Below are 15,980 nucleotides of genomic sequence, written 5' to 3'. Positions count from 1 at the left end.
GGAGGTCTCACACCAGGTGATGAAATTCATTTTCCACTTAAAGACATTCACAAGCATCCATGACAGGATTTTAGCCTGTTGGTTGGAGAGTGGATATGTTAACCACACAGCCAACCATTATGTCACATTTATCACATTTGAATTCTTTTGTGGTAATTTTTCTTCCATTTCTAAAGTTCTTAAAGTGTCTTTAAAACACTTTGCTACCTTCATGATATTTGCTATATTCTTGCCAAATTTTTCCATAGCTTTTGTTTAGTTACTTTCATGCATAACTTTGCTTTCTTAAATTTTTCTAAAGGCATATCTGATTTATATTACAGTATATGATATTCATTTCATGAACTACTTTTCAATTTTTGTGCTTGCTACTCTGTCATTGCAAGCAATCTTACACACTGTTTTCCATAAATTAAGAAACAAACAGAACAATTCACAATAACTTGGGAGGAAAAGAAAAAAACCCATGAAAGTGAGGTACATAATGAAAAAATGTGACGATGAGTCTGGTTATCATATATAAATGAGTGGTGATGTCAGTGGTACAAGCAAAGGAGCCATGGCATTAAAGTAGGCATTTAAAATTTATTTTTTCCATTTCCTGTCTCAAAGTAAGCAAAAGACTTTTCGTGATAGCAAAATTCATGAATATAGTTGCAAGACAATCATTTAACTGATTAATTCAGGTGGTGAGTCATCATAAGACTAGAGGACAGACAAAGTCAGGTGGAGGTAACCAGATGGTTGCATGTTAGTCATTCTGTGGTTCACAGACCATGGAAACAATTTCAATAGTCACAAACAATGTCCAAGAGAATACAGTGAAGGAAGGCCATAGGCTACAAGCACAGAGAGTGACTGATATCTCCAATTATCTGCTTGCCAAAACAGGAGCAATGGCATTTGCTTTTACTGTGTGCAGACGGCTTCACAAAAGTGATCTGTATGCTAGATGGTAGTAGTCTGCATGCCTCTATCTCCCCGACGCCACAAGAGAAAACGGCCAGGCTCCACATCAACTGGATCCAAGACCAAAGGGGGATCAAGTATTGTTTACAGATGAGTCATGATTTGCTCTATAAAACAATACCAGGCATGCTCTGATCTGGAGAGAACCAGGGACATATTATCATCCCTCTACTATCCACGAATCTCAACCCTATTGAACATTTGTGGGATGAACTAGAACGTCGGTGAGATCAAGGGATGTCCTACCCACAACAGTCTAGGACCTTACTACATGCCTACAGGAAGAACGGTCCAAACTTCCCATTGATTGGTATCGTACGCTTTTGGAAAGTATGCCCCGTAGGATTTCTGTAGTCATCACAGTGAAAGGGGGTCCTCCATCTTATTAAGATGGGCACCATGGCTGTTTGTTCCTCATACTATGGTGTTCATCGACTCCTTTCCATTTGTATCACAATTCTCAGATCTGTTGATATTATTAGCTATTTAAACCTATCATTTATTATGATATTTATATTAAATATGTAAATCATATTATATTTAATGTATTAGATGCAAACAATTTCTGTATTACCTGTGTTAATTCAGTGCAAAAATCCTACAGCAGATAGTTTCCATGCAGAATTCAAATGACTTTAATCAGTTAATGAGTGTCCAAATTTTTTAAACATTAGCAACTTCAAATTTAATACAAGCCGTGTTCAAAAAAAGCCCGAACTTGGGATATATGCAAACAATTTTTTTTTTTTTTTTTTTGTTGAAAGCAGTGAATCTATAGTAGAATGGATAAATAGCTCAGGTAAGTGCCATTCTTTTCATCAGTACCTGGATTAGAAGTAATTACTAACCTGAAGTAAATGTTTGTATAAATATAATGTTTTTGTATAAATATAATGTCTCTTGTTTGACAATCTCATTTTGACCTTTTGTTTTTGACCATTGTCTTCATGCATGCATTTGTTACTGAATTAAAGTATTTATTTACAATTTTTGTGGGTGTTTCTTTCACATCTCATATCACACTGCTTTTCACCGAATTGTGTAAAAATTTATCATACAGTTTTTGAGTTATGATTTTTCTTTTTGTTTCTTAATTGTCACTTTCATTCTTAACACTGGTTTACATAATTTATGAAACTAGTGTACATGCTTCTGGATGAGTTTGTCAGTCATTCCTTCAGATTTTTCTATTCAGTCTCTAAGTTTTGTATCTTGTTTTGAATAGTTTTCTTTTTATTCAGCAACATTTATAACATTTGAACTGCAGTTTAAATCTGAAAAATATTCAAATTTTGATTATTTTCAAAACTTTCATAGAGATTTCTCTTTTTTGTAATAACCATTTTTAATCTGCTAAAACAATGTGATTGCTTCTTTTTTCATCTTTGTACACTATGTATCCTAGATCAATCTAATGATATCACTATCAATAATCAATAAGATTTTTCTTGTTTTTGTATAAGTACTATCCATGTGAATTTACACAATTTTATGTTGTATCATGGTGTTAATCCTGAGCTAGAGATCCATTATGGGCTTTTCATTCTTCTCCAGATTTTTCCATAATAATCTGGTAAGTATGGGATCTGTTTATACTCTGATGGATTACAAACAAGAACTGCAAGTCACCCCACTTTTTTAAATGTCAGTTAATGCTTTCTAATGAATGACTTGAAAAGTTCCACTATATACCACCATAGGTACAAATAACTTGCATTATCTAATTTATATTTCGAAATTTGATAACAACAGTCTACTTAAACTGCCACCTATTTAAGAAGTATATTTTTGTGATTAATACTGAATGTCTGACTGCTCTACCTTTCTTCCATCACTTTTAATTGAATAAATTATAAAATTGCTATCTGGATCTTTCATCTATTTACACTATATCCTCCTATGTATTTGTATATATAAATGCATACTACATACTTAAACTACATACAGCATAATCTAATGTCATGCATTCTTGCATTATGATGAGACTGAACTACTAAATTCCTTCCTTCCTGTCAGTTTTTATCATAAAATAAATGTAAACTTAGAGGGAAAAAAAAAGTCAGTTGAAAAGTCTATGGAATTGCAGGTAAGTGTTATCAGGATGTGTAAAGCATCAATCAAAAAGAATTTTGGAACTATGAGAGGAATTACAAACACGTCATATTGACAAAATAGTGTTACCAAGATAAAGAACACATATATAAATACATATGAGGATATAGTGTAAATAGATGAAAGATCCAGATAGTAATTTTATAATTTATTCAGTCAAAAGTGATTGAAGAAAGGAAGACATGCCAAACATTCAATATTAATCACAAAAATAAACTCCTTAAATAGGTGTCAGTTTAAGTAGACTAGTGTTGTCAAATTCCAAAATAGTAAATTAGATAATGCAACTTATTTGTGCCTATGGTGCTATATAGTGGAACCTTTCAAGTCATTAGAAAGTGTAACCGACATTTAAAAAAGTGGGGGGGGGGGACTTGAAATTCTTGTTGGTAATCCATCAGCGTAGTAAACAGATCCCATACTTACAGAATTATTATGGAAAAATCTGGAGAAGAATGAAAAGTTCATAATGGATCTCTGCTTAGGATTAACACCATGATATAACATAAAATTATGTAAATTCACATGGATAGTACTTATACAAAACAAGAAAAGTCTTATTGGTTATTGATAGTGATATCATTAGATTGATCTAGGATACATAGTGCACAAAGATGAAAAAGGAAAAAATCAGATCTTGTTTTAGCAGATTAAAAATGGTTATTTATTACAAAATAGAAAAATGTTTTGAAAAAGAATCAATATTTCATACAAATACATATACATATTCATACATAAAAATACAAATACGAGGATGGTCTGAAAAGTTCTCGGTCTCGACCATAGATGGCAACACTATGGGCAAGATTTTTTTTCTAAGTTGGTACATCTGTCGTAAGCATCCATGTGAAATTGCAAGTCATTCTATCAAGTTTGTTTGTTTTATATAGCTGTCGGAAGCAAAAGTGTTGTCTGTATCCCTTGAAATGAATAAAATTAAGTATCGTGCAGTTATAAAATTCTTTGGAAAAGAAGGCTTAACGGCAAAAGAAATTCATTAGAAGTTCATAAAAGATTATGGGCATTCTTCTCCTTCATTCTTGACAATTAAGAAATGGGCTGCCGGGTTTAAACATGGCCGTACCGGCCTTGAAGATGATCCACGTGAAGGATGTGCAAAAAGTGTAACGCCACCAGAAATCATTGATCAAGTGCATGATATGGTATTGGATGACCGACGAGTCAAAGTGCGTGAAATTGCTGAAACTATAGGCATTTCAAAGGAATGTGTAGGATAGATTTTGCACGAAGAATTGCAAATGAAAACATTTTGTGCAAGATGGGTGCCGCACTTGCTCAGAGTAGATCAAAAACACACTCACATGAAAATCTCTGAACAGTGCTTGAAGCGTTTTAACAAGAATAAAACCGATTTTGTGCATCAATTTATTACTATGGATGAGACTTGGATTCACCGTTACACATCAGAATCCAAACAGAAGTCAAAACAGTGGACAGAAGCCAGTTGTTCAGAAAGTTGATTCCATCAGCAGGAAAGGTCATGGCATCGGTGTTTTGGGATGCTAAAGGGAATTTGTTTATTAATTATCTTGAAAAGAGTAAAAGAAGAACTGGGGAATATTATTCCGATCTTTTAACCAGATTAGATGAAAAAATTCGTGAGAAAAGACCCGTTTGCAGAAGAAAAAATTCATCTTTCATCAGGACAATGCATCTGCCAACAAAGGTGTTTTGGCAATGAGAAAATTAAGGAATCTGCACTATTAATTGTTGGAATCCACCCTATTCCCCAGATATGGCTCTCTGTGACTTCTATCTCTTCCTAAAACTAAAGCTCTTCCTCACTGATCACCGTTTTTCTTTGAATCAAGAGGTGATTGCAGCTCTAGAAGGATATTTTGCAGATCTTACTGAAACTCCAGGGATGGGATAATGGTGCTGGAGCATCGCTGGAATAAATGTATTAAGGGAGATTATGTTGTAAAATAAAAATAATTTTGAAATTATAAATTTGTTTTTTTCATTGTTAGGCCGAGAACTTTTCATATCACCCTTGTACATATGAGGATATAGTGTAAATCAGATTACAAAAAAAACGTTTAATATCATCAAATTCCGTGTATGTACCCTCAGTACGTTTTTTTTTCTGGGGGGGGGGGATTAGGGTGGTACAGATTAATATGATATTACTACATGGAAAGTTTACATTATTATTAATTTCTTAACAATAATTTTTATCTAAAATAATCTGTGATCTGTCAGGATTTCTATATTATCAGATTTTATATTTCTGCTTGCTAAGGAACTTTTAACTCCTAAATCTTGATCTTCCAATGGGTTTTTTTCTTGGCATCCTGGGAAAATACACATTTTTCACAAATTCTGTTTAAGTGAACATACTACCTGAGGTTAGCTCAGCTCACACACTCCAGGATGCTAACAATATCAAGTTCATTCCTAATATATTGGTTTTTAATATGATTCTGACATTTCTTAAAAAGCATTTTTACCCAGGATAGGAATTTATGTAAAATTCAAACAACTGATTTGGAATACTTGAAGCTCTTTATCATATTCCTGTAACTATAAAATCTTAAAGCAAATATGAGTACTTAAAGCAAATTTGTCTGCATTTATTACTATCCAAATACTTATGACAATATATTATAATTTAGATTACCAAAATAAAATAATTTTATATAAACTGGAAAAAGCATTTTTACCTGGGAGGAAAATCTATGTCAAATTCAAATAAACGATCTTGGAATACTTGGAGTTCTTTGTCATATTCCTGTAACTATAAAATGCAACTCAAATTAAAACTAATAATATCATTAAACTATCATAAAAATAATACAGTACTGCAAAGTAGATGTCTTGAAGAATTGAAACAATGCTAAAATTAACATTTCTTCAACAAAGAAATCAAAAAGGAATATAAGTATCTTCTGATAGTAAGAAAGAGATCACAATACAACCACATGAGCTTTAGCATCCCACCTTTTATTTAAGAATTATCTAGGTTTTTATTTTATTTATTATTATTTTTCAGTTCATAATCTTCTTGTTTATAAAAAATTATTTTATAAAAAATGTTTGTAAAAACTTATTATTCTTGTTATACAGACTATTGAATGACACAAATTCAAATTTAAGTTCATATAGCCATTGTACACAAATGTACAATGGCTATATGAACAAAGAATTAACCAATATCCAGATAAAATAAAACAAAATGAAGAAATAGAAATAGAATGGCTTAATATAAAAAATGATACTAAATGCAGCAGCAAATGAAAGCTTAGGAAAGACCAAAAAATTCAATAAAAGAAAAAACTGAAGATCTGGGATGATACAATCAAAGAAATAATCAAAAAGAAGCCTATCACAAATGGTTAAGCAGCAAAAGATTAGAAGATGAAATAGAATATAAAAGAATAAGAGCCATAGCTAAAAGAGAAGTCAGAAAAAGACAGAGAATCATGGAATAAATTTGTTTCTAATTTAGAACATGATTTATATAAAATAAGACCCAATGTATATAAGATTTTGTAACACTTAAATGCAGATACCAAAGAAAACATAAAATTAAACACTGAATTGAAATTAGAAGAATTTCTAAATTACTACACAGAACAGACAAATATTTTAAAAATGACAACTGGCAAACAATTAACGAAAATGAAAAGGAAATAACTGAAGAAGAATTAGAAATCAGCCTGAAAGAAACAAGAAATGGAAAATCACCTGGAGAAGATAAGCTAGGTTCAGAACTATATAAATATGCAGGAAAAAGATTCAAAGAAAGACTCTTATTATTTTTAAATAAAATTTACTCAACTGGTATCCCCCCAATAGAATGGAAAAAAGCAATTGTGATTCCTATCTTTAAGAAAGGTAATAGAGATGACCCTGAAAACTATAGAGGTATCAGTATACTAAATTCCTGTTACAAAATATATAGCATAATCTTAAATAACAAACTAATGAAATATTCTGAAAACTTTATTCTAGAAGTACAGAATGGATTAAGAAAAGGACGATCATGTATAGACCCAGCCTTATGCCTACAATTAATAATAGAGAAAAGAAGAGAATATAATTTAGAAACACATATTGCATTTATTGACTTTGAAAAAGCATTTGACAAAGTTAAAAGAAACATATTATTTAACATATTAAAAGAAAGACAAATACCAAATAATATCCTAAAAGCTATCACAAGTATATATGAAAATAATCAAATACAAATAAGATTAAATCATGAGCTATCATATACGAGAGATAAACCAAGGGGTCTGACAGGGATGTCCCCTCTCAGCAACTCTTTTTAATATCTACTTAAATGAAATAATAAAAAAATGGAATAAAAATTTACATCAAGGAATTAAACTTTCTTCTAAAGTTAACTTAAACACACTCCTCTTTGCCGACGACCAAATAATAATTACAAATTCTGAAGATAACTTACAGAAAGTTATTTTAGATCTAAATGAGATAGCCAAAGATTATGGTATGATAATATCAACAGAAAAATCAAAAACTATGGCCTTTAAAGGACAAGATCCAGCAAGAACTAAAATAGTAAGAGATAACAAGATCTTAGAACAGGTTAATTCATTTAACTACATAGGATATATGATCACATATGAAAATGAAAAAGATATAAACGTAAAAATTGCAAAATATTTAAAAATAACAGGTGTAATTAACTCTATATTTAAACCAAAGCTAGTTCAAAAACAAACCAGGCTAAAAGTATACAATACATTAGCCCTACCAGTCTTAATGTATGGAAGCAAAATCTGGACAATAAAACAAAAAGACAAACAAAGATTAACAACAGCAGAAATGAAGTTTATGAGAAAAACTGCAAAGTATACCCTATTTGATCACAAAATAAATGAAGATATTATGAAAGAATTAAACCAAGAACCAGTAATAGAAAAAATTAAAAAATATAAACATAAATGGATGGAACACGTTCAAAGAATGAAAACAGAAAGATTACCAAAACAAGCCTTAAAGTACAAGCTATTAGGAAAAAGAAAACCAGGACGTCCTCTTAAACGATTCAATGATGACCTCTAAGGCCGGAACAGGCCATGCTAGGCCTAAATCCTTGATACGCATGATGATGATGAGTTCATAATCTTTTGCAATCGTTATTGAATGTATGATGGGAAATAATACAATAAGATTTCTAATTGTTGTTAGAATATTTTTCTACATGGAATCATCCATCTTAAGGAACTCGAAGTGGACAAAGTATCACATTTTTGGTAGCAAAATAAAATGTCTTCTTATACTTCCATTTAAGTTAAAATAACAACACTATTAGGAGTCTACAGGATTAAAACATTTAAAAGCACTAAAAAATCTAATAATAAAATAACTAAGTGAATTCAGTTAAAAATTTACTATTTCCAGACTTTACAACAGTAAGTCCACCACTGCAGTTGAGATCTGATTTGTTGGATAAAGATTCAGAACTACTTTCTTTGAATAAAATAGAATAAAGTGTTGTTCAGTACGAGATTAGAATGCAAAATCAGAGAAACAGCATCCTTGAAAGTGAAATTTAGAGGTGTTGGGAGAGGTGGAATGCTGTCAAGTGTGTGTTTAGTCACTCCTGGGCCAAATGAGTGGATACAAGATCATTCAGTGCTGAGTGCAGTTTCACATTCCAAATTTGAATAATTTGATAATTATATCACAGAAGAGTAATTGTGTGTCCAAGCAGATGCTGAAACATGTATACAAATGTGAGAAGTGTCATCAGAAATAACGGGGAGCACTGTTTGGCACAGGTTGGCTTAACATGGACAAACATTAACAGCATCAGTTAGACTTGGTTAAAAGATAATGATATAGTTATAGGGATAGAATGCAAGGGGTATTGTATACTTTTAAGGGAGGAGAGATGAAATAATGCAAAGAGGATGTATTTGGGATGATAGCTGAAGAAATATAATTAGCAAAAGTAGAAGCGAAGAGGGATTTCAGAACTTCAGGAGATGGTTCATTTAAGGCTATATGATGAGAGATAGAACCAACAGCACAAAAATATACTGGTGGTTGCTGCTAGAGACCAGGTTGGAATGCATAGAAAGATGTTGATGCCATGCATTAGCAAACTTAGTGCAGGCTAAGCAATTATTGCAGAGGACCTCAATTATGGAGACACAGATTGGAGGAAGGAAAGAGTGCATAAGCAAGATGGAAATGAAACTTATGCAATTACAATGTGATAATTTCCTGAAATAGTATGTGATGGAGATAATCTGGGGTTTGAGAGAGTGCAAGATCTGATAAAAGCATCATAAGGTGATACATAAAGCATAAAACCACTCTGCTTCTGATCAGGGAAAGTGGCCATGCAATCTTGTCTTGGGCAACTGCTCAACTGCAGATGATGCAAAGTTGGGACGAACCATAAAGAGTAGTGAAGATGTTGTGGCCTTGCAAGAAGACTTGAATAAATTGAGTGATTGGGCAAGCAAATGGGGATGTGAGTTCAATGTTGCAAAATGTAAGGTTTTAAAATTTGGAAAACAAAGATGGGATGCAGAATTTATGCTTGGTGAGAATATATTGTTGGAAGTAGAGGAAATAAGAGATCTGGGAGTGATAGTGGATAAGGATCTAAAATTTAGGGGTCACATCGCCAAAATTGTGAAGACAACACAAAGACTTCTGGGAATGATGAGGAGGACACTGACGTGTAGAAGTAGGGAGATTCTTGTTCCATTGTATAAGGCTTTGATTAGGCCACACATGGACTATTGTGCCCAGATTTGGTCACCTGGTTTTCAGAAGGATGAAGAGATGTTGGAAAGGGTCCAAAGGCGACTGACTAAGGTAATTTCTGACCTCTGGAATGTCGAGTATGAGGAAAGATTGAAAAGATGTAATTTGCAGAGACTAGTGGAGAGAAGGAAGAGGGGAGATATGATAGAGACCTACAAGTTGGTAAGGGGTTGCTATAGGATCAATGGTGGAGAAGTTCTACAGCGAATAGTGGGAGATCAGGGGAGAACCAGAGATCATCCCTGGAAACTGTATAAAGAGGGTGTGAGTAGGGGAGTGAGAGGCAGGTTTTTTTCGTGCAGAGTTGTGAATGATTGGAATGCCTTGCCTGAGAGTGTGGTGTCTGCAAGGAGTTTGAATGTGTTTAAGACCCGGTATGATGAGATGTGTGTGAGATAAAAGGACCTCCTAGATGAGTCTTTGACTCCATGAGGTCTTGTTTAATAATAATAATAATAAACATGTGAAGTCTTAGTTCAGAAAGGGTATATGTGGAATTACAAAGTTGGCAATTATGAGAAACTCAGAAGGCAGCTTGGAGCATCATGGCATCAGACACTACAAGGGATGAATGCTAACAGTGCAATTGCAGACCCAATGTTAGGAAGATAAACCAAGTATGAGTTAAATAGGTAGGTATCATAAAGCAAAAAAAGAAAAGGAAAGGGAAGGGGATACATGTAGAACTACAAGGCAAGTGATTATGATACACTTAGTAGGATGTGTGGTGAATGTCATTAATACAGAAATAGTGTGCTTGCATTTAGTCCTTCACAGCACAAAGCACAAGATTGAAAGGCTGCAGAAACAGCAAGACATGAGTCAAACTAAGAACAGAAAAAAGCAAGGACAAAGAGAAAATTGTAAGAATAAATAAGAGAAAGAGCCCAAGCAGATAAATTTGAGGCAAACCAAGGAGGAGGGTGATAACAACTAATGAATCAATATGCAGGCTGTAGAGTTTGTGGACCTATTTTTGGCCTGAGTGTGATGGAGGGAAAGATTATACAATACTGACAGACTGCACTTTATTTATTTTATTTTTTATGTTGAGCCCATACACAAGAGGTTGGTTGATCAACCTATAGTACATTAGTACCATATATGGGTAGTGGGATGGGAAAGGAGGAACTTGTTTACATTTGATTTAAAATAATGTATATTGTATTCCTTGGGAAACACATCAGGGGGGAAGACTGTTCCACAATACAGCAGTAGCAGGGATGAAGGAGGAGGAAAAGAAACTTGTTCTGTGGGTTTCAAGGTGCACTGTAAAGGGATGTTGAGCAGCAGCTGCACATGTTCCAACGAGCTTAGTACTAAATTGGAGAATTACTGATGCTATTTCAGTTTATACTGGAAATATTTATAGAATACACATATTGCAGAAACCAAATGTCTGTGCAAAAGTGGATTTAAACAGATTCAGAGTTAGCAGTCTAGATAGATAAATAGAGGGCTTTGTTCACTAGCAGTGTGGAAGCACAAAGGAAAACTAAAAAAATCAGCGTGGATGCAGATTAGTGTGTGTGTGTGTGTGTGTGTGTGAAGGCACCCATGAAGCAAATGAGCATGTGAATGAACAAAATATGTGGAATCTAGTCTCTCAGGCAACAATATTCAATGGGGTAGACAATTCAGGATGAAAAGGTGATTGGGAGCCTAAGAGGATGCTTTTAAAGGCTTTTTTTTTTTAATTTCTTCAGATGTTACAGGCCTGTCATGAAACACAGTGGTGTTCTGGAAGAACTTAAGTAGGACATTCTTTGTAGTTGTCTATGTATCGGAAGGCTAAGGTATTGTTGATTATTCATAATACCGCTTCACAGTATAGATAATACCCAGAGAAGAAAAAATAAATTAATTTATTGAACTTACAAATATTTGACTGGTTTTCTACTTGTATTCTCCAGAGCACAAATTATACCAGTGACAAGCACTATCCTAAATCATTCACATAGTGTCCTTTATGGACAGATAACCATAAAGTTAATTTGCAGAAGTCAGGCTATCCAGTCTCAAAATGAATGTTCTCAGATCTTTCGAAAATTAATGCAACCAGAAGGAATGATGTACCTATGGCCTGAGTTTGATGGATGGAAAAATTTATACAATGCTGATGGACTGCACTTAAATGGATTTGGAGTTAGTTGTCTGGAGAGAGCTTTATTCACTGAGAATGTGGAAGCGCAAAATCGGAAAACTAAAGCAATTAGGATGGATGTAGATGAGTGTGTGAAAGCACCCATGAAACGAATGAGTATGTGAATGAACCAAAAAATGTGGAATCTAGTCTCACATGCAACTATATCAAATAGGGTAGTCAATTCAGAAGTAAAGGTAGTTGTGGACTTAAGAGAATGCTACAGTTTTGATATACTAATACTAGAAGCATTAGAAACAAGAGGGAAGAGTTTTTAGCATTGGTTACTGCAACCTCAGCAAAATTTATAGGCGTTAGTGTGACTTGGCTAACAGCAAATGGTGTAGTTACAGGGATAGAATGTGATGGAGTATTTTCAGGGAGGATAGAGTAGAAAGGACAGAAGGTGGGATACTGCTGATATTAGCAGATGAACTGCAGCCAACAAGAGTAGTAGTCAGTCGGGGCAGATGGCAGCAATTGAAGTCAATAGGACAAAATATAAAATTTGTTGCCACCATCAACCAAGGGGTGTCAGGGATGATGTGAATGACATGCATCAGCAGATTAGCACAATGACTGCAAGTTGGGTAATTATTATGGGGGACTTCTACTTTGGAGACATACATTGAAAGGAGGAAGGGGAAAGTGATCATGTGGGCTTGAATTTGGGAGGTAGCCAAACTTGTGGGAATTCTAGTTAAGAAGGGGTATATGTGGAACTGCAAGGTAGGTAATTATGATACATCTAGGAGCCAGTTTGAAGCAGCACCATGGCATAAAGATCAGCAAGAGAAGGATGGTCACAGTGCATGGGGATAGTCAAGGGATATCTGGAAGAAGCAATATCACACATACCCAAGGATGAGTAGTATTAAAGCATGAGCTGAAAAGAAAAAAAATGTTGTGGAAGGTATATAAGGAGAAAGGTGACAACTAACACATGAACATGAACTCAAGATCTGGCAAGAAAAGTAACCAGCATGGTAAGAAAGGCAAAATCAGATTACGAGAAGAAATTAGCCAAGCAGGAGAAAGGGAATCTCAAAGAGTTGTGCTATGTGGCAAGTAGATGAAGAATGACTCTGGAAGGATAATTTCAATGAGTGCAGATGATAGAGAGGTGACAGAGGCAGACAAAATTGTTGAGCTACTGAATGACCATTTTGCAAATGTATATCATCCAACTGAAGATATTATTATGGAAGATGTGACAGGAACTGATGCAGGAATAGAGGTAGATGAATTGGAGGTACAGTAATTAGGATACTGCAGAATGTGAATGCAAATACACCTGTGGAGTTGGATAGGATATTGCCTCACATTTTATGAGAATGTGGAGGGTAAATGGCGATGCCTTTGACTAGGCTTTTCATTTAAATCTCAGCTCTGGCAAAAGTCCCAAGAAAGTTGCCAGCAAAGGTTGGTCGATTGGTAGAGTAGAGTCTCTGTTACTAATGGCTCGCAAAAAGTTAAGCAAGTTTGAGTGCTGTTAGTAGTTGGAAGGGATTCAATTGTTCGATGCTTTTAGCACATTCTCCCTTGATGAGTCTTTGGACTCCATGGAGGTGTCACATAATAATAATAATAATAATAAAAAAGTGGAAGGAGGGCAAAAAAACTCCTTTGCATAAAGGAGGATCTAAGTCTGTGATAACAAATTATAGTCTAATCAGTATCTCAGGATTGGTAGTAAAGGTACTGAAAAAGTTGGTCAAAATGTGAATTCAGGAATGGATGAATAAGAATATGATATTCTATATAGGGCAGCGTGGCTTGTGAAGGGTTGATTCATGCATTAATAAGCTAACTTTTTATAATAGTGTGACAGCTGAGTCAGATAAAAGGAATGGCTAATCAGTGATACTGCTGGATGGTGGATACAAGAAGTTAAAGAAGCAGTCCTGGAAAAGAAGAAAGCATACCAAAAGTTCCTAGCAAATAAGTTGGCAGATGCTCTAAGGGAATACAGAGAAAAGTGTAAGACAGCTAAGCTATGTGTAAAAGTAGCTAAACAAAAGTCATGGGAAGATTGATAAGAATACGGAAAATAAATATCAGAAAACTAGCAAAATGTTCTGGTAACTATTGCAGAAGCTTAGAAATGGCAGAAAGAGTACTGTAAAAGGAATCAGAGATGATAATGATGACATGAAAACTAAAGATAACAATATCCCAGATACCTAGAGTAATTACTTAGAAAGACTGCTAAACCAACCAAGCAGTGACAAAACCATAATAGAAAATTTTCAAGAGGAATGGAAAGAGGAGTACATATCAATATTTGATGTAGAAAAAGCCATTAAAAAACTTGAAATTTGGAAAGGCAACTGGAGTAGATGATGTTTGACCAGAAATGCTTAAGTATGGAGGTATAAAAGTTTTGCAGTGGTATGTATATACTGCATAATTCAGAGAGCCTGGTCAGATGGTTGTATTCGTGATGATTGGAGTAGAGCTCTCATAGTACTCATCTATGAAAAAGGGAATAAAGCTGAATGTGAGAATTACAGAGGGATATCTATACTGAGTGTTCCAGATAAGATATATGCAAGCATACTTGAAAAGAGGCTGAGAAAGATTGAGGAAGAGAAACGTGGAGAAGAACAAGCTGGGTTCTAAATAGAGGTTGTCAAGATCAGATTTTCACTTTAAGGCAAATAGTTGAGAAATCGTGGGAATATGACAAGGATCTGTACTTAAGTTTTGTAGATCTGATCAAGGTGCCCAGATAAAAGCTTTTCAAAACACTACAATTATATGGGGTGAATGAAATATTATACAATATGCAGTCTATATTTAAGTTGTCAGTCAGCAGTTAGAATTGAAGGATATACAGGAAGATGGTTTGATGTAAAATCAGAGGTAAGACAAGGATGCACATTATCTACATGATTATTCATCCTCTATGTGGGATCACATTAAGAAAGAAAGTGACATTAAGCCTGATATTAGAATTGGAGATGTCAAACTTAGCTCTTTGCTTTATGCAGATGATGTTGTACTCCTAAACAAATCTAATGCAAGTCTCCATGATTCTCTAACTAAATTCAATAACAGTAACAAATATGGCATGAAAATGAGTATTAAAAAGACCAAAATTATGAAAATAGGCAAGGGCATAGATGACTCAGCTGCATTCTGAATGGAGATCCTATAGAACAAGTAAAATATTTGTTATTTAGGCAGAGTTTTTAGTAAAGATGGCAGGTTAAATCCTGGAAATAGACAACAGAATAAGCAAAGTTGGTATGGTGGGTAGCCAGCTGAATAAATTTATAAGAGAGAAATTAGCCAAAACAGCAAACTAGCAGTATACAAGGCAGTGTTCAAACCAATTTTAAGTTATGCATATGAGTGTTGGGTTAGAAATAAAGCACTTAATCAAAGACTAGAGAGCACAGATCTGAGGGTTTTGAGAAAAATTAAGGAAGTGAACCAATGGCATCAATGGGACAATCATATTTAAAATAAAAATATTAGAAAGGAACTTGACATTATTAGCATTCAAGAATGTGTCAGCAGAGGTAACCTAATTTGGTATGGCCACTAAAATAGAATGAATGAGGAAATGTTAGCAAACATGTTTGATGCCAAGATGGCAGGAAAGAAACCAAGAAGAAGACCAAGGTCTAGGTGGATTGATTCAGTCAGAAATACCTTAGAAGCACAACATTTGATATGGCAATACTGGAGTGCTCATAAGTAATAGATTGATTTGGAGACAAATTGTTGATAGGAAAAACATATGAAATGAATAAAAGCTGGAGAAGATTATATATTCAAAAATATCCAAATGTAGAGGTATGAACATTGTACACTGGCTGCACTGCAGATCAGAAAGAATGAATGGATCTGAATTGTGAATTACTGGATAACTCTCACAGTACATATAAAAAGGGAAATAAAGCTAAATATGAAACCTAGGGAAATTTTCATACTGAGTATTCCAGGCAAGATTTATGTGCAAGCATATCACAAAGAG

The 15,980-nt window shown here is 34.1% G+C and overlaps 1 protein-coding gene across 1 annotated transcript in view; it reads right to left on the bottom strand.

Annotated features, from left to right (window-relative positions):
• 5PtaseI (inositol polyphosphate-5-phosphatase A) overlaps window positions 1–15,980 on the bottom strand; it is a 458,282-nt gene that overhangs the window by 130,009 nt on the left and 312,293 nt on the right. The window contains exon 12 of the mRNA XM_090393013.1: window positions 5,766–5,839. Within this exon, the coding sequence (XP_090249139.1) occupies window positions 5,766–5,839 (74 nt within the window). The remainder of the gene's footprint in view (window positions 1–5,765; window positions 5,840–15,980) is intronic.

The sequence above is a fragment of the Typopeltis vanoorti genome, chromosome 5, assembly GCF_054136105.1.
Source record: "Typopeltis vanoorti isolate ZY-2024b chromosome 5, IOZ_Tvanoo_1.0, whole genome shotgun sequence".
NCBI lineage: Eukaryota > Metazoa > Arthropoda > Arachnida > Uropygi > Thelyphonidae > Typopeltis > Typopeltis vanoorti.
The sequence above is the reverse complement of the archived record's forward strand: the minus strand, read 5'-3'. Positions and strand labels throughout refer to the sequence as shown.